We start from the raw sequence: 24024 nt of genomic DNA, 5'->3' as shown, positions 1-24024 counted from the left end.
ATATATATATGCATATATTATATTTTTATTTTATTTCTATCTCTTTTCTTTTATGACATTATATATTTCATAAATTTATCAAATTTTTTCTTTTATTTTGAAATATATATGAGCATTTTAGGTGTTAATGAAACTTTTTTCAATAAAGATTGAAGGAAAGATGGTGTGATGAACTTTTTTCCAAAAGAAAAACAAGATGAAAGACATGAAAAATATAAGTTTTTTTTTACATAGAATGAGAGAATGTGAACATGATTAGTACTTTTTAATTATATTTCATATTAAAACAATCCATAATTGATTATAATATTACATAATTAATTATCCGTCTATTTTTTATTTTTAAAATATTTTTAGTATAATAAAAATTAAATGAAACAACATTATAATAAAGATATTTTTTATAATTTCTCTTCAACTAAACATATAAATAATTTCACATGTTTAATAAGTAAGATTGTATAGTTATGAATTAATATAGTTAAAGTAAAAGATCATTATATACGTATATAGATAAATTGACTATCTTAATTTTTAATATTTTAAAATATTTTTTTCATATAGTAAATATAAGCTTAAATCCTTAATGTCATTTATAATAATATTTTTTCATGTTATACTTCATTAAAGTAATATTTGGATCTTTTATACGTGTTAAGATTATTATCTATACATTTCTTTGCTGTTACAATTTTATTACATTTTTGTATTATTTTACCAATTTTAGTGGATTGGATTTAAATATTTACAAAATTTATATAGAAATATTCGTGAATATTGAGATATATCCAAATAATTATATATTTCCAAAATATTTTATATGATTTCAATTTATATAAATGTATATTTAAAATATATTTGAATTCGTAAGGCATATATAGACACATATATATTAATAATGAAATAAATTTAAATGGCAGAGGTGAATAGATCAAATATCATTTTCTAACACTTTTTAGTATTTGTTAAAAGGTTAAACGCACTTTTAAGAGAACAAAAAAAGTGATTAAGTTTGGATGACATATGATTGTTGTTATTTAAGGTTTCAGTCTTATATGTCAAGTTTTATAATGATGTCTAACATGAAAATTTTTTATATAAAAAAATTAAAATATAATTTAAAATGATTTAAATTTGATTTAGATTATCCAAATTATAATAAAACAAAAACAACTACTATGAAATTATTTCTAGAGTTCAGTTTTACAATAATTTATTTATTTTTTGTCTAAAATTCGATTTTAATACAGTTGAATAGGTGATTTTTTTAATAGCTTATGTTTTGCTTGGAATAAATATTTTCACTTAATTGTGAAATCAATTATTTGTATATAATTAACTTGATAAAGTTTGATCTTTGCAGGCCACTTTATATCCACTTATTTTCTATCAAATTCTTATGCTTAATATTTTTTTTTAAGTCAAATAAAGTGACTCATTTCTTAATCATTTATTAAACTTTGACAAATCTCACCCTTCATTATTGGATTATTTCAAAATCAAAATTCAAATTATTTCAATTTTAAAAGTATACACAAATCTTATTTCTATTTCAAATCTCTTTTCATATGGTATTGAATTTGATTTAATTATCACAAAATCCATACCAATAACATTTCTCATGATACTTTTTAATACAACGCAATATAACATATAAAAATACACCAACATTAATTCCAAAATTAGTGACACATCACTAAAATCAAATTTATTTATAGTTTACAATATTTTTTTTATTTAATAGTTATTTGAGTCTCAAACAATATATAAAAAAATAAAAATACACCAGACCTAGTAAAACATTATCAAAACAATAAAAAAACATATAAAAACATTTCTCACTTCACTAAAAGCAAAATTAATCCAAAAATTTAATAATTTTTAAAAAATAGGATCATTAGCAACTATGAGACCTAATTTTATAAAAATAATGCATTATTGAAACATGAAAGTCTTTGTATTATTATCTTTAAAATAATTAATGGTGTTTGGTCCCTTCCTATTCTCTGCATCCAACCCAGCACAAATGCCGGCAAAATTTGACCAATTCCAAATCCAAACCAAACACGTTTTGGCAGCAAACAGAAAAGCACGTTGACCAGTGCCTTTTATCTATAAATATTTAGGATAATTATACTTTAATATCAGTTTTGATTAAAAAAATTATTATTTTATAATAAAAAATAATTGTTGAATATTTTTTTTTCATTATTAAAGTGTGAAATAAATTTTATTCAAAAATTTAAGATGGAAAATTGAATAATCCCAATCTTAAATCTCCATCTCAGAGTTAAAATAGATTATAGAAGAAGAAAAAATCTATTTTACTTTATAGACGTGTGTACTGCTTATCCAAACATGTACCAAATAGAATCAAAGTGATATTAATATATAACTTAATGGCATTTAAATTCACAACTTCAAAGATTGTTCTTTTGAGAAAAAAAAACCCTTCAATTTGCACATTTTAATACCCAATTGGAATTAAAATTATAATAAAAATGTTAATTTGGTATAGATAAGCACTTTTCACTAACAAACGCAGTTTTACGCGTTACTTTGGACCATTAGAGAATCTGATCCGAAAGAAACATAAAACAAACAGAAAAAGACCGACGAAAATAAAGTATAATAATATAAAAGTTTGAACGCAGGAACTAACGGATAAATTCTACCCAAAAGTAGCTTTTTTCTATTATTATTTTCTTAAACTCTTTTCAAATTCTTTATTGACTAAAAATGACTTCTCTTTAAAATATTGAATAAAATATAAATAACTTTTTTGTATAAAAATTTATTAGGCATTATTATGCAATTTTACATTTCAGTTTGGCTGAACTAACAACAATCATCTATCATCACATAAACAAAATTTATTATTAAAAAAAACATATATAAAAATATAGGGAATTATACCAAAATTCATAGGTTAACAAAAAGGTATACCTATTTATAAAAAAATTTAAAAACAGATTAGATGAAAACCTATTATACCAATGAAATAATTTTCTATGAATAAATCATAAATTAGGCAACTTATCAGGACACACATTCCCTTTACGAAAAATATGATTAACCATAAACCTGATTTTTTCATTATTTAAGATGAGTATTCTATCGATTACGAAACATTCATTATTTAATATGAGTATTCTATCGATTACGAAACATTAGTCATAATAGTAAACACAACACAAACCAGTCAGAATCACATTCAAGTCAAACATTAGTCAACCTTATCTTTTGAACTTCCTATATAGCATGGATAACCCCATAAAACTCTGCAATCATAGCAGTTTGAATTTCAAAATCTATCATTTAATCCTTTAGCTTACAAACATTATTTCTTGATACCATTTAATCCTTAATTATCATTGTTTTATAAAATCCATCACCTAAATTTCCCACATGTAATTATATTTTTTCACCATTTTCTTATTTCAATTTACTCACTCTAGTGTTATCAATCTTTAAAATCACAACATCACTTTATTTTGCAACATTTTTTTTGTAAAATTCCACTTTTATTTTTTCAATAAATTTAATAGATCGGTAAAACACACAAAAATAAAAAGTTTTAACAGTAAAATAGCAAAAAAGTTAGTAATAAAATATAAAAAAATCACGATAATTGAGTAATAAAATGTACAATTTTTAAAAAAAAAACAAGTGTACTTTAATAAATTTGACTAAAATTTAGCTATTAGCATTTTTTTTTTCAAAAAGTAGATATAACAAGTTGTGTTTATTTTGAGTATTATGAATTAATTTGTTAGAAAAAGAAAGCAAATGTGAACGTTGGGAATGTCTACTTGAGGGAAGCGCGTTTGTTCAAGCAAGAGACTCTACCACGTGCTTCCACTAAAAAAATTCTAAAATTGATTTGTACGTTACTTAATTATTTATTCTAATAGATTAAAGGTGCTGCGAATTTTTATAATATTTTTTTATACATGTTTTTATAATTTGTCTTTTATTATAATAATCATATTTTAACTAATGGTAATATAAAGAAAATAATTATAACGAAGAACCAATAAAATTTAAAAGGAATTATATTTTCTGAATCAATAAAAAAGCACGTTTGGAATATACGGCGGCGTGGAAGAAGGCTTTTGTCCCAAAGTTTTCATTATGTAAAACTGAATTTCAAAATGAACGTTGGAGTGAAGTGGAAGTTTGTTTTTCATCATAAACTAATCATTTTTTTTCTTATCAATTGTAATATATATTTTTAAAAATAAAGAGATCTTTATTGTGATAGGAGAAAAAATTATTATTTTTTGTTTATTGGTTATTAGATGGTAAAAAAGAGAAGAATTTTGTTTAGGCACATTAATTAATATGCAACTTAATTTTTAGGCTTTTAATGGAAGTATTCAAAAGAGAATAATGGCAATTTGAAATTTTTTTAAAAAAGTTACCATCTTAGATAAAAAAATAAATAAAAAGAAACCCTAATGTGAGTGGAAATAGCTATTATTACAAAATAATCATTACAGAGAGCATTCAATGCAATGAAAAATGATGGAAGAAGATATGTTCTTTCATTTTTTTTTCTTATTTTTGGTACAAATATTGTGACAATTTGATATTTTCCACTTAGCTGATTTTTTATTGCTTCTATTTTAAGTTGTTTTTTGTCAAATTGCTTTTCTTGGAAAATAAATTTAACAGGAAACTGGTAAAATCATGAATTTTCACAATCATTTTGTTAAACATGGACATAATTTTTCAAAAGAGAGAAAATAAAAAAAAAAGCACGTAGAAATTTTTTATTCCATTTGGGAAAATAATAGAAATTGAAAAGTTTTTTTTTAATTGAATTAACAAGTTAAAGCAGATCAACTTCAGAAATTTGAGCCCAAACACATGCAAAGACTTTTGAACCAACACTCATTACTGAAATAGACAAATAAAAAATATTAAATAATACTGAATTCAGTTTTTCTTAAATAAAAGTTTGAAATTAAATATTTTAGATGATAAAAATAAACTTCAAAAGGTAAAGTGCATGAAAAGGAAAATTAAATGATAAAATATTAATTTAGTTATTAAAAAATAGTACAAGCCTGTAAACACAATTTAAAAGCTTAATTAAAAATTATTAAATAAATGAGAAATTAAGAATAATAAAAGAATAATAACAACAAAAGAAAAAAGAAATAGTTGTGTACAGTGAAGAAAGATGCCACTGAGAATGGTGGTGGTGGGACCATTGGCTGCTTCTCTCCTAAATTGGTCCTCTCTGTTCTCTCTCTCTCTCTCTCTCTCTCTCTCTCTCTCTCTCTCTCTCTCTCTCTCTATCTCTCTATTTAGCAGGTATAAGACTGGGTGCATAGGACACTAAAGTTTAGATCTTTATGAGTCTAGTGTCTTTACTTGTTCTTCATTGAGCTCTTTCTCTAAGGTAAATGTTAGTTTTTTGTTGTCTTTTTATGGTAATTGGGTTTGCAAGTTGAGCTTATTTAGTAGCTATACACTGCCAAGCTATTGATTTTTGAAGGGCATGCTTGTTTTGCTCTTGCTTGATTCTTGTTATGGTAATGTGGTTCACATGTTATTGTTGGGTTGAGAAGATTTAAGTTCATGTGTGTCTTAATGTCATTCTGCTACTGTTTTATTCTGTGTTCAAGAGTTGAAATGGGGTGTTGTTATTTTCCAGTTTTCTGACCCTTTTTGCTATGTGCAGATTGCAGGTTTTGAGTGTTGAAGCTTTAAAATGGGGAGATATTCATTACCCTTTGTGGGTGTTCTGCTACTGTTTTGTCTGGTTTCATCTTCGGAGGCAGAATATTTGAAGTATAAAGACCCTAAGGTGCAGCTGAATGTCAGAATCAGTGACTTGATGAAGCGAATGAGCCTGGAAGAAAAGATAGGCCAGATGACACAGATTGAAAGGGAAGTTGCTACTCCTGATGTGCTCAAGAAGTACTTCATTGGTGAGCACTGAAAATTTCTCATCAAATCCTAACCAAATCAAGTGCTTGGTACTATTTTTTTGTATCTGAGTGTGTGCTAGACTTTTTGTTAAAGAAATCTCTGTGCATCTTGTCATTGATGAACAGGGAGTGTGCTCAGTGGGGGAGGCAGTGTTCCAGCACCAAAGGCATCTGCTGAGACTTGGCAGAAAATGGTGACTGAGATGCAGAAAGCAGCATTGTCTACTCGCCTTGGAATTCCGATGATCTATGGAATAGATGCAGTTCATGGCCACAACAATGTCTACAATGCTACAATTTTCCCTCACAATGTTGGTCTAGGAGTTACCAGGTAAGTTTATGCATGTGCCAGAATAGAAAGAATAGTCATGAAATGGTTTTAAAAGAAAGGGGGACAAATGACAATAAGTAGTCATGGAGTCATATTTGTTAATTTTGATAGAAGAATCTGGTTTTCCCAACACCTAATAAAGTAATACTAGTGGTTTTGTGATCTTTAAAATGAATGCTATTTTGTTCATTATAATGAGATCTACTGTTTATCAGGGATCCAGTGCTTATAAAAAAGATTGGAGATGCCACTGCCCTTGAAGTCAGAGCTACCGGAATTCCATATGTCTTTGCTCCATGTATTGCGGTAAATAAGCAATATTTAAATATTCTGTTGTTGTTTTGACACATCCAACATTTATCATATATGCTGATCTAACATGTTAATTGATTCATCCACAGGTCTGCAGAGATCCAAGATGGGGACGTTGCTATGAAAGCTACAGTGAAGACCCTAAAATTGTTAGAAACATGACTGAAATTATACCTGGCTTGCAAGGAGATATCCCTGCCAATTCCGTCAAGGGAGTTCCCTTTGTTGCTGGAAAGTAAGATTTTTGTTTGTGGTTAGATATTGCAGTTTTTTTGTTGTCAATACTTGAAATTTCATTTTCATGTGACACATGATCAGTGTCATTGGGGACAATACATTCTGAACTTTATCATACAAATTGTAGAGACTTGAAATAAAAAAATTGTTCTCATTTTAATTACTTTGATCTAGGAACAAGGTTGCAGCTTGCGCCAAGCATTATGTGGGAGATGGTGGCACAAACAAGGGTATCAATGAGAACAACACATTGATCAGTTACAATGGATTGCTTGGTATTCACATGCCAGCATACTATAACTCCATCATCAAGGGTGTTTCAACAGTAATGATCTCATACTCTAGCTGGAACGGGGTGAAAATGCATGCTAACCGAAAACTTATCACTGATTACCTCAAGAACAAATTGCGTTTCAGGGTAAAAATTTATCTATTCAGTCCTATAATTTAAATATTGAAATGAACAAGTCAAAACATATAGAAAATATGAATGAGTGGAGATGCTTCATGTGACGTGCTTCTTTCCTACCTTTCAGGGTTTTGTCATATCAGACTGGCAAGGTATTGACCGGATTACCTCTCCACCTCATGCCAACTATTCATACTCTGTTCAGGCTGGTGTCAGTGCTGGAATCGACATGGTAAATTTCATTTTCATTTTTGAGAGAGTAAATAAAGCTATATAAAGTGGCTTTTCATCATGAGAATTGAGTATTGTTGTTTACTTTTTAATTCACTTTTTCATTATCTATCAGATTATGGTTCCCTTCAACTACACTGAGTTCATTGATGAATTGACCCGTCAAGTAAAGAATAATATTATCCCAATGAGCAGGATTGATGATGCCGTGGCAAGAATCTTAAGAGTAAAATTTGTCATGGGGTTATTTGAAAATCCACTTCCTGATTCAAGCCTGGTAAACCAACTGGGTAAACAGGTATATTTTCTTGAGGTTATCATTTAGACAGATGCTGGATACTTTCTGCATTTCTTTCAAATGGAAAGAGTTTGCTTCATGATAGAGTATCATTCATGTATAAACAGGAACACAGGGAGTTAGCAAGGGAAGCTGTAAGGAAATCACTTGTGTTGCTAAAGAATGGTAAATCTTATAAGAAACCACTGCTTCCTCTTCCCAAAAAGTCTGCAAAAATACTGGTAGCAGGAACTCATGCTGACAATTTGGGCTACCAATGTGGAGGATGGACAATTACCTGGCAGGGACTTGATGCCAAGAATCTCACTTCAGGTAAATCAGTAAGTTTAATGTTGGTGTCTGCCAAAATACTCTAAAACGACACAAATCTAGAATCCTCTACCAGGGTGGTTGAGTTTGTATATGTTACTGTTAGAACATCAAGAATTAAGAGGCTAATACTAGATTACTAGTATTTTCTATATCTCATATAATCAGTATCAATTCCAAGTTATTTAATCTCTGTATGTAGTATAATAGTATTATTGTTTCATTACTTCATTCTGTTCTTGAAATCATAAATCCTATAATTTCAATAGTTACTTTCATGCCTTTGATTAGTTCATAATCTCATGCAGTAAATTGCATATTAAAATCTTAGTTTGTAATTACTTTTCAAATATCTATTCTGTACTTCTCAAATATCATATAGCCACATGGGATATTCCATCTCTAGTTTCTTTCTGTGGGAGTTATAGAATCTGATAGAATTTCATTTTGCTTCCAGGTACAACCATCCTCAGTGCTGTGAAACAAACTGTCGACCCTGCCACTGAAGTTGTCTTCAATGAAAATCCTGATGTGAACTTCCTCAAGTCAAACAAATTTTCCTATGCCATTGTTGTTGTGGGAGAACACACCTATGCTGAAACATTTGGTGACAGTTTGAATCTAACTATACCTGAGCCTGGTCCAAGTACCATCACCAATGTATGTGGGGCCATTCGATGTGTAGTTGTTGTCATCAGTGGCCGCCCAGTTGTGATTCAGCCATATCTACCAAAAATTGATGCACTTGTGGCTGCATGGCTTCCTGGCACTGAAGGTCAAGGTGTTGCTGATGTTCTCTTTGGTGACTATGAATTCACTGGCAAGTTGGCAAGAACATGGTTCAAGAGAGTTGATCAGCTCCCAATGAATGTTGGTGATAAACATTATGATCCTCTATTTCCATTTGGATTTGGGTTGACTACAAACCCCACTAAATATTGAAAGTGAAAGCTAATATTTTTATGTATTAGTATAAAAAAGGGACAACCCTTTTGCACTAGGAGCCTTGAAATTGTCTATGGATGAGCGTTTTGTTAACTTATGCTTAACTGGTATGCAGCTAGAACCAGAAGCTATTTAAAATATGAATTCAATGGCAACCATTGCAGACTTTTCATTTTGATTATTGTTACCTTTGACTAGTGATTAGCACGTTGCAAGTTTGTTTAATACTAAAAAGGAAGTGATTATGGGTTTAACATTCTAAGAGAACTATTCCTATAACAATGAGATAAATTCATAAAAAGAAGAAACATATAAAGCAAAAGCACTCTCACTTAACAATGGTTGCTAACAGAAGGCATATAGTGTGGCAATGAGGTGTACCGATGTAGTTTTTTTTGTTTTTAGTATGAGGTGCATATAGGAATTATGACACGGAGGAAGCAAAAACCATACTCAATCACAACTTCCACGGCTTCACCTTTGTCTTTTACTGACATGAACGAATCTATTACATTACCTACTTATAACACAAATGGTGTACACGTGCACAAACATATCACCTTACTTCCACATTTCACCGCCAACTCAGCAAATAATTCACACAATCTAAAGAGACACAACCAAGGCTAATTCTCCTAGACGTTATGACCTACACCCAACACTATAAAAACAATCTCTATTTTATCATTATTTTTTTCAAATATTTATATTCGCAACACAAATAAAATATATTCGGAACCGAATATCTTCTGGATATGACAATTCGCAGTACAGTAATGTCAATACAGTAATATCTTCTGGATGCTAAAATTTGAAAGTTTTTTTTCATTGCAGATGCGAAAGTCCAGAAAAGATGATAAGGAAAATTTGGGGTTAAAAAGAAATGATAGGTGCAGATCAAAATTGATCTGATGCATGGAAAATTAGACCGGAACCAATGGAGACGGATAATTTAAAAATATGAAAATACATATAATCTTTAAAATATAAAACACGTGTATACATATTTATATATTATATAATTATTAATTATATAAATTGATAATAAAAATTTATATATTTTAGATTTTTTATGTAGAAAATGTTTTATATAATAAATTTGAGTTTTTATAATCGTGTTACAATTGTAAGAATGTCCCAAACTTTTAACTTCCAACACAAACATTTACATTTTCACATATTTATAAAATTCCGTAAAAGAATATAGCCTTGCCAAATTTTGTACACACAAGTGGCATCACGCCAAAACCGGCCCTGCAAATAAAAACGAAGCACTGAGGTAAAATCCAACACTTTCTTCTCCCTTCTTCTCTTCACCAAATCCTAACATCCAACTTTTCTCAACTCAAAAATTCCCTTTCGACATGTCTGGCTACCCTAACCAGCCTACCGGCTACGGCTACGGCTACGGCGCTCCTCCCTCATCGCAATACGGCGCTCCTCCCCCGTCGCAATCCTACGGCGCGCCACCGTCCGGCCAGTCCTACGGCGCGCCCCCGCCTGGCCAGTCCTACAACGCCTCTGCCTACGGCCAGCCCTCCGCTCCCTACGCCGCTCCTTACAGCAAACCGTCGAAGGACGAGTCCCACTCCCACGGTGGCGGTGGCGGTGGAGGTTATCCTCCAGCAGCGTCGTACGGGAGCCCGTTCGCGTCGCTGGTTCCATCGGCGTTTCCACCGGGGACGGACCCGAATGTAGTGGCGTGCTTCCAGATGGCGGATCAAGACGGAAGCGGCTTCATCGACGACAAGGAATTGCAGAGAGCGCTGTCTTCGTATAACCAAAGCTTCAGCCTCAGAACCGTTCATCTTCTTATGTATCACTTCACCAATTCCAACGTCAAGAAGATAGGTACCGATTCCCCTCCTTCTAAACTTTTAGGTTTTCCGGCGCACGGTGCTAAGCTGCGCCGGTGTTGGGATTTTTTTGTCGTTTTGTTTTTTTTTTGCGCGTTTTGGTTTACCTGCATGCTTAACGCGTGTCGTGTGCAAATGCCAATGCCGTTACTTTTTTACGCGTTGTCGCTTGGGAGTTTAATTTGGGTATGACATTTTGAGGGCCACCTTCTTGGTAGCACGAAGGATCCACTCTATGTGCTCGTTTTGTTATGACCACGTCTGAGTCATGAAAATTTAATTACATTAATTAATTTATTTACATTAATTTAATTTAATTAATTAAGTAATTGGTTTGGAATAGATTGATTTAATTAATCATTTCATTGGTTGTTGTTCCATTGTTGACTTTTGTAATTATTTCTACTTTACTTAAGTGGTTCAAGATACCTTTTTAATGTTATCAAGCTAACTTAGCCATTTAATTTAAAGGAATTTTGTTTTACTGAAAATTACGAATTTTAGAAAATAGAAATTGTATTCAAGTCCTCTCTTTAGGGAAATGGGTTTTAGAAATAGAAATGCTGTGTGGAGTTAAATACTTTCAAATATGCTAATAAAACTAGCAACTTTTAATAGCAATTGGTTTTTTAAATATGGAAACAACAAAATGTGGAAACATTTTCCTCTTGTATCTATTTTCCTCTTGTATCTATTTTCCTCTTGTATACAAGAAATGTATACTAGTAGTTTTTCATTTATACTTTCATCAAACAATGGGTCACACAATTGCATTTTTCATTTAAAATAATTAAAAGTTGGTGTAAGATCTAAAGGTGTAATTGGTAAAATAATAACTAATGTTATCTTAAATGAAATTCCAAAACAAAATATTAAACTTATATTAGGAAAAGTGTCAAACAAGTAAGGTTAAAAAGTTGGCTGTAATGTGTGAACTTGACTTGGCTATAATGGCCCTATTTCATGACTTTCTTTTAGTTGAACTATATCGTTTGAACGATTATATGTCAATTTTTTATAACTTGATTTAAGTAATGATTCTGAAAAATTACTGGGTCTCACCTGTTAAAATTTTATTTCGTGATGTTGATTTGATTTTGACTGTAAGGATTTGTTTTGGAAAATTTAGTGCCATGCATATCTTGAATAAATTTTGTTAAACTTGAAAATTTATTTTAAAACAGTGTATAGTCTATCTGAGATTTCTAGTAACTGTTCATAATAAATTATTTGATATTGTAGTAGGTAAGGTGTTGGAGCAGTTTTGTTACCGTCACTCTTATTATAGATAGTAAATAATAGTTTGTAAATGTTTGGTATTAATAATGTGAATATATAAACAAAATTAAAGAAAGTTTTTCAACTTTTGACTTCGTCGTAATGCATTGCAGGACCCAAGGAATTCACATCTTTATTTTACAGTCTTCAGAACTGGCGGGTATATGTCCTTTTCTCCTTTTATTTTTATTCGCTGTTATTCTTGATTTTTCAAGTTTGCCAATTATTTATTCTGTCTTTTTATTGGAACATTATTCTCCTAACTTACCGATAATTGTTGCAGTCCATTTTTGAAAGATTCGACAAGGACAGAAGTGGCAAAATCGATTCCATGGAGTTGCGAGATGCTCTACTGAGTTTGGGTTATGCTGTTTCTCCTGTTGTATTGGATTTGCTGGTTTCAAAGTTTGACAAAACTGGGGGAAAAAGCAAGGCTATAGAATATGACAATTTCATCGAGTATGGCTTTTCTACAAATCTCTGTCTTTTTTATTTTGGATAAAAAGTTATTTATATAATGAAAAACGGGATTTAGCTCATCTGAAGAAATTAAGGATAAAATAAGTAGTTTGTGTTGGGGAGAAAATTGACAATTAATACTTCAATAAATTGACCATTATTTGTTATCTATATGTCTAGAATTTCAACTATTGATTTTCTGATCATGAGATTATGTTAACTTTTTAGAAACCATATCCACTTAAAGGATCCTCCCCTTGGTATCTTTTCTAATATATATTTTTGTTAAATTCCAAAGTTTTGCATTACTATGAAAAGACAGAAGAAAGTTGTCCTTGTACAATAACCACATAGTCTAAGACACTTTTATTTTTAATTTTTGTATATATTGTTAGTTAAGGCACCGCAGTTTCCAAATTTAAAATGGGAGCAACTTAAAGTAAAAAATTTCTTTATAGGAGAATTATGCTTACTTTTTCCTTACTGTGTTGTGTGTGTATAACATGAATATATAAACTGATTTATTTCCATGTTTACTGATGCAGGTGTTCTCTTACTGTTAAGGTGAGCAAACAAATCACTATGACTTATTTATTATTTATCTGTTTCTGCAAATAAAATTACATCTTAGTGTTCTCATCTGACACCGAAATCCCCAATAAACAAGCGAAATGACAATTCTAGTGATAGCGGGGCTTCGGCATTATTGAACTGCATGCATATAGAACCTAAAAATTTGCTTGATTACCAATACATTTTTGTTAATCTTGATTAGTAAAATTTAACAGTGATAATGTTTGGTATGTCTTGGATAAGTTTTATAACTATTATCACAGGCCAACAAATGAGACATGAATATACTTTGTTTTAGATAGTAGACTCTAAGATGGTTTTTGGTGAAATTTATTATTTTATTTAGGTGATTCGTGAAACAGGTTCAACCTGGTCCTATTTCTTATTGTGAACCATAAATTCTTCTCTTTATGTTGAAAATTTGAAATGAAGGTGATGCATGTATGTGTATTTATTTATCCTATTTCCTATTGCAGGGACTAACTGACAAATTCAAGGAGAAAGATACTGCGTATACAGGCTCTGCAACCTTCTCCTATGAAGCGTTTATGCTGACAGTCCTACCATTCCTAGTAGCCTAGGAAAGAAAGTAGTGGTGTGTGTGTATTTGGTTTCAAAGTTTATGGTCGAATTTCTTTACTATTACTATTCCCTGCCCTTAAATATGGTAGCTAGTATTAAATAATTAAACACTATGCTTTCAGCTTCTTCATAAATCTTCTTTCAGTGCTGCTGTTTGTCAATGAAGCCACACAAATTAGATTCCCTTCTACTGCTAATTCGAGACCGGATAATTATAATTATTTAAAACATAAATCCCTTTCTAATTTTTTTTCAAAAGTCAAGAATACTATTTATGTTTATACTATTTATCAGTAATATCATAACAAAATTCAATTAGTTTTAAATTATTGTAATGCACTATATTATTATCCTTCCATAAAGAAAGACACAGGTACACAATACTTTATAATTTTTTAATCATTTCATGTTAGTTATATGTGTATTTTAAAAAAATAATAACAAATGTTTTTTTTTTCACGTTAGAAATATGTCGCATACCAGTTTATTTTTGGTTAAATAATGTATATTGCTACCAAATTTAGGCATTGGTGAGAAATAATTTTTATGACCTAAACTCAAAATAAATGAGATAGTAATGATATCCACAGAAGTAGTCTTGAATTGATTGTTGTAAAGTTTGTATTGTTTTTTAATCAGGTTGAATTTGAAAATTATCATTTTTTTTAGAAAAAGGACGTTTTTCAATATATTAACCCAATTTACCTAATATAATCCAATCTGATTAAGAATAAGTTGTATTGGATTGAATTTAACCCCATCTTTTTTCAGGGGACACTTCTTACTTTTGATTGGATACCTAAAATAATAATAATAATACATATTTTACTAAATTGAACCGCATAACAAATTTACTCATATAAATTAATAAAAAATACTGTTCCTCATTTTAATTTTATTCGATTCTCGAATATAATTTTTAAACCTAAATAGGATTTTTAATTCCTATACATTATAAAAAAAATTCATATTTTCATCTATCAAAAAGTAGATACTTTCAATATCTATGTAATCAGTAGGCGTGATAAAACGTCAGATACTTTGCTCTTAAAATTTTGTGTACACCATATTTCATGTTAGGGAAAATAAAAACATAGTCTAGAGACAGAGACTTATTTTAAAAAATTGATATATATTGAGATGAGTAAAAGTGATTTTATATATTTATTATAAATTAGAAGTGAGATCGATAATATTTAGAATATGTATTAATTAGTGATAGTTTAGACAAACACTATTCATGCATTATGCAAAACCAAACACACCTCACCATGACAGTCTTCACATGAAAATCCTTCATAGGAAAAAATTAGTCTATGAATCTTCTTTGTCAGCACTAAGTCCTATGAGAAACCCAAACTTCTTCACCTATTGCTGAAGAACCCACATGCATGAGTTTCTCCATTATTATGGAGTTGTTGAAGTTCAGTAATGTGCAACCTAACATGCATGAATTGATGATGCCTACCCTAAATGACTTCAAAAGACACTTACATCCACAGAAAAAGGATCCATGGCCCACAAACTCTTTAATGTGTGTGATGATGCCTCCTTTATTTATAGATGACCCACATACAATTAATTCAAATTAATACCCACTCCTTTCTACTATTTTTTTTTATTAATACCCTTTTCTTAAACTCAAATACCGAATACCAACTCAATCTAAAATAAATCAAATATAATTTTTAAATTTTCTAATCCAAAATATAGTTTAAAAAAAACTCATTTTGGACATTCTAATTGGTACACCACCATTAAAACAATAATTATAAATTTTTGAAAACAAAAAAAATCATAATGTATTACTGGATAAACTGTTCTGAAACATTGAATCTGGAAGGTTTTCAATGTAGTCCAAATTGAGTGTGATTTTTTATTTAAATAATAGAGGAATATTTTAGTAAATGTATTATAACTATAGAGTGGAAAAAAAAAGTATGGGGTGGAGGAAAAAAAAGCTCCACATAAAAACAAGCCCAAAAGGTTAACAGTCCAAAACCCAATAAAGTATAGGCACATTCTCCCTGCACCCAACACATTCTAATTGACACCCAATCACTTAATAGTAAAAGACGAATATACCCTTAATGAAATTCTGAAAACTATAATTGTGATATGCACCCAATCACCTGCACCAACCCTATTCTTCTGTTCTTCCATTCCATTGTGCCTGCCGCAGCCACCGCAGCCACCGAGCCACCGTAAGCCACCGTGTTGTGCAGCCACCGTGAGCAAGCTTGTTGTCCAACCACCGTGAGCGACGTTCTTCTCCATTCTTCTGCACCCACCGTGACCTCCATTATCGTAGGCAGAGCACCAGATTCGAAGGTACGTCATGCTTCCGGATATTTTTTTCCATAAGTGAGTGAGAGTTGCGGATATTTTTATCCGCAAGTGACTTTTGAGAGGTGCAGATATTTTTATCCGTAAGGGAGTTTGGGGTCCGGATATTTTTATCCGGAATATAGTTAGGTCCGGATATTTTTATCCGTAGGCAAAACTGTGGCTGGCTTCTGGATATTTTTATCCGTAGACACAACTGTGGCTTCCGAATATTTTTATCCGTAAGCAACAATCAGTTCTGGATATTTTTATCCGTAAGCAACGAGCAGTTCCAGATATTTTTATCCATAAATAAAGAAGACAAGGGCATTTTAGGATTTTTAAAAGTGTCGGGTGCCAGTCACAACTGATCGGGTGCAGGAAGCAATTGCCTAAAGTATAAGCCCACAGTTTACTGTTTTTGATACTTGCGTTTTTTTTTTCCACAAAGCAATAGTGTTCCATATTTTTCTCTCATTTTACCAAAGTCCTCAACGACGCCGTTTGGTCCTCTTGTTTTTAAACCCTATTATCGGGTACTCAGTGTTCGCGTCTCTGCATCTTGCCTCTGTCGGAGCCCTATCTCCACACGACGCCGCAGCAGCAAGAGGTAGGTTTTCGCTCATCCACCGTCACAGCAGCAGCAAGAGGTAGGTTTACGCCGCCGCACATAAGGCACTTTTCAGTTCACCAAAATTCTGTTTAATCGGAACACATCACAAAGAGATTATTTTATCGTGTATTATATTGTATTGAATCAGTGTTTGTGTGTGCCCTAGCAGAAGAAGAAGTGAGAATTTAGAATCGAATCCGAAGTGTGGAGAAAAATGGCTGATTATGACCTTACCCCGCGGATGGCGCCGAACCTCGACAGGCATTTGGTGTTCCCACTTCTGGAGTTTCTGCAGGAGCGCCAGCTATATGATGATGACCACATTCTGAAGGCGAAGATCGACCTCCTCAACAACACCAACATGGTTGATTACGCCATGGACATCCACAAGAGCCTCTACCACACCGAGGATGTTCCACATGACATGGTTGAGCGCCGAGCCGAGGTTGTCGCTCGCCTCAAGTCCCTCGAGGAGGCTGCCGCCCCCCTCGTCTCCTTCCTCCAGAATGCCTCCGCCGTGCAGGAGCTCCGGGCTGACAAGCAGTATAACCTCCAGATGCTCAATGACCGATATCAGGTTTGAAGCAAATTAACAATCAGTCTTCACATGTCTTGAGATTTCTATGAGAATATTGCTTGACAATTGGGTTTTAAACGTGGGTTTAATTAGTGGTATTTGGAAAAGAAATCGGTTTGGTGGATTAGGATTGGAATGTTGAGTGCAAATTGATAACGTTGTTTTTGGTGGATATAGGTAAAGCTTTGGCTGGTAGTGGTAGGATAGGATATACTAGTTGCTCTAAAGGTTTTTAGTGATGTTATCATGCTAGTAAGCTTTACAAATGTCTCTTGCTAATAAGGATATGAAGCTCTATGTATAAGAGTGTTACATAACAGTTGAATATTGTTTTATAACAATTGGCAGGCCCTTGATTACTTAGTGTGTGGATAAAAAATGTTGATTTATTTTGAAGGATTTTATTGCTTGTCGGTTTGGTATGTTAGGACTGGAATCTTTGTAGCAGAATTATAAGGTTGTTTTTCGCAGCTTTGGATGTGGTAGAATAGGAGGTGCTAGTTACCCAAAAGGTTCTTTATACTAGTAAGATTTAGAAAATGTTTTAAGGTAACTGGATTACACTTTTTTTTAATAATTTCTCTCTTATAAGCTTTGATTGAGATTGTATCTGATAACGTGATTGCATTGTTTGTTTCCTAATTTTATTTAAGCATTTTGTTTTCTTAGTTGTTTGCTGCATTATTTTAGAGGTTCTTAAAAGATTTGTCCCAGTTTTGAAGTTTGAATCCTGTGGTGTTTGAGTTCGTACTGACTGCTTAAATCATCTGTTTGCTGGAACAGATTGGTCCTGCTCAAATTGAGGCACTTTACCAATATGCCAAATTTCAGTTTGAGTGTGGGAATTACTCTGGTGCTGCTGACTATCTTTATCAGTACAGAGCTTTGTGCACAAATAGTGAAAGGAGCTTGAGTGCATTGTGGGGGAAGCTGGCAGCTGAAATTTTGATGCAGAACTGGGACATTGCTCTTGAAGAGCTCAATCGCTTGAAGGAAATCATTGACTCAAAGGTTGTTCTCGTTTGTCAGTTAATTTTTGGAGTGGAAACATGTACTTGTTTGTTATGCTTATTATATTAATATAAATTGGAGAACTTTGTTGCAGAGTTTTGCATCGCCTTTGAACCAGGTGCAAAGCAGAATATGGCTGATGCATTGGAGTCTGTTCATCTTTTTTAATCATGACAATGGAAGAACACAAATAATTGATCTGTTCAATCAGGACAAGTATGCCATACCTCTCCTTTCCTATGCTACTGTAGATTACATTCAGGATATTTTACACGTTTTACTTTTATTATTAATCCTTGTCAAACTGATCAATTTCTTCCTTTCTTTGGGCCTGGTTTATGGTTGTCTCTTCTGGGCTTAGTATTTGCTATGTTGCTTGATCTATATATGATGTAATTTTCAGGTATCTAAATGCTATCCAAACTAGTGCTCCACACCTTTTACGATACCTGGCCACAGCATTCATTGTTAATAAGAGGAGGAGGCCACAATTCAAAGATTTTATTAAAGTTATTCAACAAGAGCAGCATTCATATAAAGATCCCATCACTGAGTTTTTGGCTTGTGTTTATGTCAACTATGACTTTGATGGGGCACAGAAGAAGATGAGGGAATGTGAAGAAGTAAGCTTGGTTTCTTTTGGCTAGCGAACATATTTCAACTATAGGAGTGATGTAACCCATGTGGCTTATTCAGTTTCCCTTTTTTCGTATGTGTCCATGATACCAATACTTTTGTTGCTTGATTATATAATGCTTACTCTTTTTAAAAATGCAGGTAATTCTCAATGATCCCTTCCTTGGTAAAAGGGTTGAAGAAAGCAACTTTTCAACTGTACCACTAAGGGATGAGTTCCTTGAAAATGCTAGGCTATTTATCTTTGAGACATACTGTAGAATACATCAACGTATTGACATGGGGTATGCACTTTTATAATATAAGAAGTCATAGCTATCTCTCTGGCTTTATAATTTTTCCTATGTGCCATAACTGTGCACCTGTGAAAACACAATGTAGCAGCTCTGCCATTGATCTTTTCTTCCTTTTATTTTGTGGCCTTGAAAGCTTTTACTCTAGCTCTTAACTGTATTTCCCAAATTTATATTCTTTTTGTTACATGATGTTATATTTTCTGTCTGTATTTGCTTCTCTAGACGATTTCCTGTGGTATACTTGTCATGTAACACCCCTAAATATGACATATTGGGGATCTGTAGTGCCAACCAAAATTCCAAGATAAGGTTGTTCACTTCTGATATTTTTGCAGAGTGCTGGCTGAGAAGTTAAATTTGAATTATGAGGAGGCTGAGAGATGGATTGTTAATCTCATCCGTAGCTCAAAGCTTGATGCCAAAATTGACTCTCACACTGGAACGGTTATCATGGAGCCTAATCATCCAAACGTGTAAGTTAACATTGATCACTAACTTGATAGTCAAGGGCTTTTATTGCTTCTTCATGTACTATAATATTCTCCCCCAGTCATGTTGACTCCTTTATCTACATGTTGTGTCATATTTTTTAAGACCATTGATCTTTAATTACGACCTCTGCAGGTATGAGCAGCTGATAGACCATACCAAGGCCCTTAACGGGCGCACCTACAAGTTAGTTAGTCAACTTCTGGAACATGCACAAGGTCAAGCAGCCCGATAAGTCTGTAGGTAGATTGATGAGAGTATTTGTTTCATCTTTCCGGATGCATCATTTTGTTTTTGGTTTTATTTATTTTGGATTTAGAATTCAAATTTATGGGCTGTATACCTTTTTAAGTAGGTTCTCATGTTACTTGTGGATCCAAACAAGTAGTATTGATAACCATTTTGGTTAAAATGTTTGCCATTAACTTCTTCACTTATCATCGCAGCTCCAGCCATATTTGTTTTTCGTGGTCTTTCTCTTCAGAAACTACTAAATTTTTCCTTTTCCTTTTTCTCTTCCTAATCTTTTGAATTAACCATCCATTTAGTCCCCTATGGTAATACCCTCTTTCTTGAAGTCTTTTAAAGTTGTGAACTTATATAAGCAGTTTCAAAAGTATAAGAAATTATGCTGCATAGTTCATGGATTACGTGTATATTTTCCCTTTAAACACTGTAGAAGCATAGTAATACTCAAGGTATTAAATTGATTGTTTATTTGATATCAGCTTACTTTCATATTTTATTCCGCTGTTATCTTTATTTTTCAAATTTTAACGTCAGTTTGTTTTTTGTGCCCTTTTCATCAAAGTTTTCTAAGTGATTACGTGATCTTGTTTTGTATTTTTATTTTGGTCATATATTATCACTAAATACAATTGGTAAATTACGTGAAATAATGAAAATTGAGTTGAAATAGATAATTAAACTTTTAACATTTTACAAATATACAACTTTGGCTTTGCAAACTTTTCTAAACAACATTTTCACCGTTACTATCAATAGATTTGAGATGGCGAAACATCAGTGATATCAATATCAAGTCCTTCTCAAGGTTTTAACAAATTGCCTTGTATATTACAAAAACAAATTCATTATTATGTTTTATGTACTTCAATTTTCAATGGCCTAATTGTACAATATTTGAAATTGACATTAAGTCAATGAACTAGGGTTACCAAACTACCAATACAAATACTTAGGACAAGCAACAAGAAACACCTACATTCTAGCTGAAGCATTCATTTACTACCTTAAAGGATAGAACTAATGAGTAAGTCAACTCCAAACCATCTTTTGCAAATGGTGTATCTTATTTGATTTGTCACATTATTTGTGGTTGTCCACAATATTCTTTTTTGTGTTCAATATAACACAACTAACCAAAAAATGAATATTGCTAACAGTTACACCTAATTTGAACATCTCATAACATAATTTCACCAACCTTATCAAACCTAAAAGCATAATCATCCTCCCATTACAAGCACCTAGAATAATAAATTAATGTTATGAATATCCAATTAAAAAGCGTTTAACTAATATTGGGGGAGTTTTTCGATAGAGACACTAAATAAAAAATAACGAGTTGGAACATATGCAAATAAATTAAGTACCTCATGCTTGAAGATACTTTTTTTTATTATTATCTGAAAACTTGTCTCCACTTATATTCAATTCACAACCAAAATAAAATTGTAAATTTCTCAGGACATAGTGAACATTTTCAGAAAACTAAGGAATTTTATTTTGAAAGGAAACATTGAAGTGATGCTCATAAACATTGCACCTTGAGTTGTACAACATATCCTTCCTTTATATGTTAAATGATTTAGATAATATACTTGAGTCTTATAAATCTTTAGTGCTAAACAAGTCAACAAAAACAGAAGTAAAAGTTCTTTCTTTCTCTAAAGAGAAACAAACAGTAAATTACCAATAATTTCATTCTATTAAAACACACCACACATAAAACTGATTAGTCATTGATCACACACAATTACACATGATAACATAACCAACACCATATGAAGGAAAACTCAATTCCAATACCAACACCAATAACATGAACAAATTATAAAGATGCTTTCAAGATTTATTGGATGCTAAGGAACGCGTGTAGTTGATGCCAAAGCTGAAATATTCAGCAACACTTTCCCTGGATGGAATGCAATCTTTGACAGGTGAAGTCTGAATGAAGTTGTGACTCCATTGATGAAGAGAAGGGAATCTCTCAGCATTCAGAAGTTCCATTTCTCCAAGCTCTTCAAGGACACTGAGCCAATGAGACAACCAACCAGCTGCTATATCAAGATAACCAATCTTGTCTCCACCAAAATACTTTTTCCCTTCAATTTCCTTCTCAAGAAATGCCAATGACTCTAGTGCAGCATCCACAGCCTTTCCCTTCTCTTCTCCTTCAGCCACAGTTGCTCCCCATACACCATACAAAACCTGTTTCCAACAAAAGTAGCTTCATCACACATCTACAGCTTCATGTACTCATGCACTCAAATTGTGCAATAGTTTTTCTTCATGTTATGACCAAAACAAAACTATGATTTCTGTTCTATAACTCTTTTAAAACAGAGTTAGAGTTAGTAGTTAGCTTTGGTTCTGTTTTTAAAACATAACAACTGGATTGTAACAGAAAGAGGGTTTATAAGCCCTTCAAGAGTGCTTTTAACCGATTTACTTTTGTTCTACCAACATTTGTGTTGTGAGAGCATATCTTTGTGTGTGAACAATGTGAGTTGTGTGATCCAGAGGAAAAAAAAAGGAGATTATTACTAGAATCTATTTTAAAAGTGGTATCAGTTTGCTAGGTGCAATGGTGACCAACAAAGAATTAGAATCATGGGTGGATTCTCATGCCAAGTTAGGTCCAACTTCTAAATAACACACATATATAGCAGGAATTTCAACAAGCCCATGGAACCTCTTTTTTCTAAGCTGATTATAAGTATGTGATGTCTTGATCAAAACTAGCTTTAGTTCATAAAGTTTTAAAAACATTCATTTTTTCTGAAGGGAAAAAACATAGTTTTGAATAAAGTGAAAAACAAAGAACTTATCAATTTTGACTAAAATGAAACCAAAGCATAGTTTCATAAACACCATGACTAAAATGAAACCATCAATTTTGACCAAATCTTGAATAACATGAAACATACTTCAGTCTTAAGATCTCCCTCACACAAGAATTGCCAAAAAAAGGGTAAGGAGAAGGGTAATGAAGAGGTTGAATGTGATATTATGTTTGTGTGTGTACCTTCTCATCAATAAACCTGGCCCAGAAGCGAGCCTGTGCTCTCTGATATGGATCAAGTGGTAGCAAAGGGTTGTCCTTCCATGTCTCATCTATGTATTCAAGGATCACAAGTGATTCAGGAAGTGGGTTGTGATTGTGAAGGAACACAGGAACTTTCTTGTGGACAGGGTTGGACTGAAGAAGCAAAGGACTCTTATTTGCCAAGTTTTCTTGCAAGTACTCATATTCCACACCCTTTATCCTTAAGGCCCATTCAACCCTTGCACAAGGGAAGCTTTGAGGTGTAGCAATCAGCTTCACTGTTCCTTCCATTCTTTTGCCAAATCTTCAACACCCTTCACTTCAATCTCATGCAACTAACTATGCAAACATATTTAAGAGGCCAAATAAATGAAAACTGGTGCAAATTTATTAACTTTGAAAACCTGAAAATCTTCAATAAAAATCTTGTACATATCCAATAGAAGAAGATTTGGAAAATGAGAACTTGTCTAAAATTGACCATGTCTGAATATGTTTATTTTTTAATTTGATACATATTTAACGAGTGAAGACTTGGTCTCTCATATCTTGTTCTGATCCAAATAATGAATGTACGTTAGATTTGATAATTACAGATGCAAAAAAAATTATCTCTCATACATTATATATAAATTAATGCAGCTTGGTGTAGCTAGTAGAACCCACATGTTTTTGAAACAATGCATTCAAAGAAATTCATTAGAAACTTAATAAATTCCTGTTTAGTAGAATTTTTTTGTTTCAAAATAATTATTTCAAATTGAAAGTAGAAATTATCTTTCAAAATCATATTTGTACATACATGGTTGATCCCGTTGACATTCATGGCCGAGACCCAATATTAAGTGTAGTAAAATGCGTCAGTCCGATTCGTTTTGGACCGATTTGTGAGTGGTCCACCAAAAACAAGAAAGACTAGTTGGTCCACCAAGGTTATATGGGTTGAAATTGGTAATCCGTCTCATCATAGGATGAGTTGACAGGTTGGTGGGCTGATTTGCCACTTTTCAATTTTTATTTTTT

The 24024-nt window shown here is 32.2% G+C and overlaps 4 protein-coding genes across 7 annotated transcripts; 3 read left to right on the top strand and 1 right to left on the bottom strand.

The window, feature by feature from the left end:
• Window positions 1–5171: 5171 nt before the first annotated feature.
• On the top strand, window positions 5172–9190 carry LOC137830548 (uncharacterized). 2 transcript variants are annotated; one of them, XM_068637967.2, is made up of 10 exons: window positions 5172–5410; window positions 5693–5942; window positions 6069–6273; window positions 6489–6579; window positions 6675–6820; window positions 6997–7240; window positions 7359–7463; window positions 7578–7760; window positions 7868–8072; window positions 8527–9190. In XM_068637967.2, the coding sequence occupies exons 2-10, from the start codon at window positions 5723–5725 to the stop codon at window positions 9009–9011; spliced, it is 1884 nt and encodes a 627-aa protein (XP_068494068.1). In that variant the 5' UTR covers window positions 5172–5410; window positions 5693–5722; the 3' UTR covers window positions 9012–9190. The 2 variants fall into 2 exon arrangements, with proteins under 2 accessions (XP_068494068.1, XP_068494069.1); XM_068637968.2 differs by lacking the exon at window positions 5172–5410 and adding an exon at window positions 5421–5543.
• Window positions 9191–10134: 944 nt separating this feature from the next.
• Window positions 10135–13923, top strand: LOC137830547 (calcium-binding protein CBP). The gene is made up of 5 exons (XM_068637966.1): window positions 10135–10865; window positions 12262–12308; window positions 12432–12607; window positions 13153–13171; window positions 13657–13923. Exons 1-5 carry the CDS (start codon window positions 10379–10381, stop codon window positions 13759–13761), a joined length of 834 nt encoding a protein of 277 aa, XP_068494067.1. The 5' UTR covers window positions 10135–10378; the 3' UTR covers window positions 13762–13923.
• Window positions 13924–16517: 2594 nt separating this feature from the next.
• Window positions 16518–20138, top strand: EIF3E (eukaryotic translation initiation factor 3E). Of its 3 annotated transcripts, none has more exons than XM_068637955.2 (8): window positions 16518–16737; window positions 16870–17277; window positions 18061–18288; window positions 18383–18504; window positions 18692–18911; window positions 19066–19208; window positions 19556–19693; window positions 19845–20138. In XM_068637955.2, exons 2-8 carry the CDS (start codon window positions 16915–16917, stop codon window positions 19942–19944), a joined length of 1314 nt encoding a protein of 437 aa, XP_068494056.1. In that variant the 5' UTR covers window positions 16518–16737; window positions 16870–16914; the 3' UTR covers window positions 19945–20138. The 3 variants fall into 3 exon arrangements, with proteins under 3 accessions (XP_068494056.1, XP_068494058.1, XP_068494057.1); XM_068637957.2 differs by having other exon boundaries at window positions 16535–16697; XM_068637956.2 differs by having other exon boundaries at window positions 16621–16737; window positions 16849–17277.
• Window positions 20139–21641: 1503 nt separating this feature from the next.
• Window positions 21642–23324, bottom strand: LOC137830538 (putative glutathione S-transferase). Its single transcript, XM_068637954.2, has 2 exons — window positions 22981–23324; window positions 21642–22163 (listed from the first exon to the last, which is right to left on the bottom strand). Exons 1-2 carry the CDS (start codon window positions 23290–23292, stop codon window positions 21798–21800), a joined length of 678 nt encoding a protein of 225 aa, XP_068494055.1. The 5' UTR covers window positions 23293–23324; the 3' UTR covers window positions 21642–21797.
• Window positions 23325–24024: the final 700 nt, after the last annotated feature.

This window comes from Phaseolus vulgaris, chromosome 7, assembly GCF_051622355.1.
Source record: "Phaseolus vulgaris cultivar YP4 chromosome 7, ASM5162235v1, whole genome shotgun sequence".
NCBI lineage: Eukaryota > Viridiplantae > Streptophyta > Magnoliopsida > Fabales > Fabaceae > Phaseolus > Phaseolus vulgaris.
This window is presented reverse-complemented; position numbering and strand designations above follow the sequence as displayed.

What these genes read in the sequence shown, in the direction of transcription:
- EIF3E (XM_068637955.2), top strand. Translation starts at nt 16,915, where the DNA reads ATGGCTGATTATGACCTTACCCCGCGGATGGCGCCGAACCTCGACAGG. An exon ending in AGGAAATCATTGACTCAAAG is followed by an intron (nt 18,289 to 18,382) that starts GTTGTTCTCGTT and finishes ACTTTGTTGCAG; the next exon opens with AGTTTTGCATCGCCTTTGAA. An exon ending in AGATGAGGGAATGTGAAGAA is followed by an intron (nt 18,912 to 19,065) that starts GTAAGCTTGGTT and finishes TTAAAAATGCAG; the next exon opens with GTAATTCTCAATGATCCCTT.
- LOC137830547 (XM_068637966.1), top strand. Translation starts at nt 10,379, where the DNA reads ATGTCTGGCTACCCTAACCAGCCTACCGGCTACGGCTACGGCTACGGC. An exon ending in TTCCAACGTCAAGAAGATAG is followed by an intron (nt 10,866 to 12,261) that starts GTACCGATTCCC and finishes AATGCATTGCAG; the next exon opens with GACCCAAGGAATTCACATCT. An exon ending in ACAGTCTTCAGAACTGGCGG is followed by an intron (nt 12,309 to 12,431) that starts GTATATGTCCTT and finishes TAATTGTTGCAG; the next exon opens with TCCATTTTTGAAAGATTCGA.
- LOC137830548 (XM_068637967.2), top strand. Translation starts at nt 5,723, where the DNA reads ATGGGGAGATATTCATTACCCTTTGTGGGTGTTCTGCTACTGTTTTGT. An exon ending in GTTGGTCTAGGAGTTACCAG is followed by an intron (nt 6,274 to 6,488) that starts GTAAGTTTATGC and finishes ACTGTTTATCAG; the next exon opens with GGATCCAGTGCTTATAAAAA. An exon ending in AGAACAAATTGCGTTTCAGG is followed by an intron (nt 7,241 to 7,358) that starts GTAAAAATTTAT and finishes CCTACCTTTCAG; the next exon opens with GGTTTTGTCATATCAGACTG.
- LOC137830538 (XM_068637954.2), bottom strand. Translation starts at nt 23,292, where the DNA reads ATGGAAGGAACAGTGAAGCTGATTGCTACACCTCAAAGCTTCCCTTGT. An exon ending in CCAGGTTTATTGATGAGAAG is followed by an intron (nt 22,164 to 22,980) that starts GTACACACACAA and finishes TGTTGGAAACAG; the next exon opens with GTTTTGTATGGTGTATGGGG.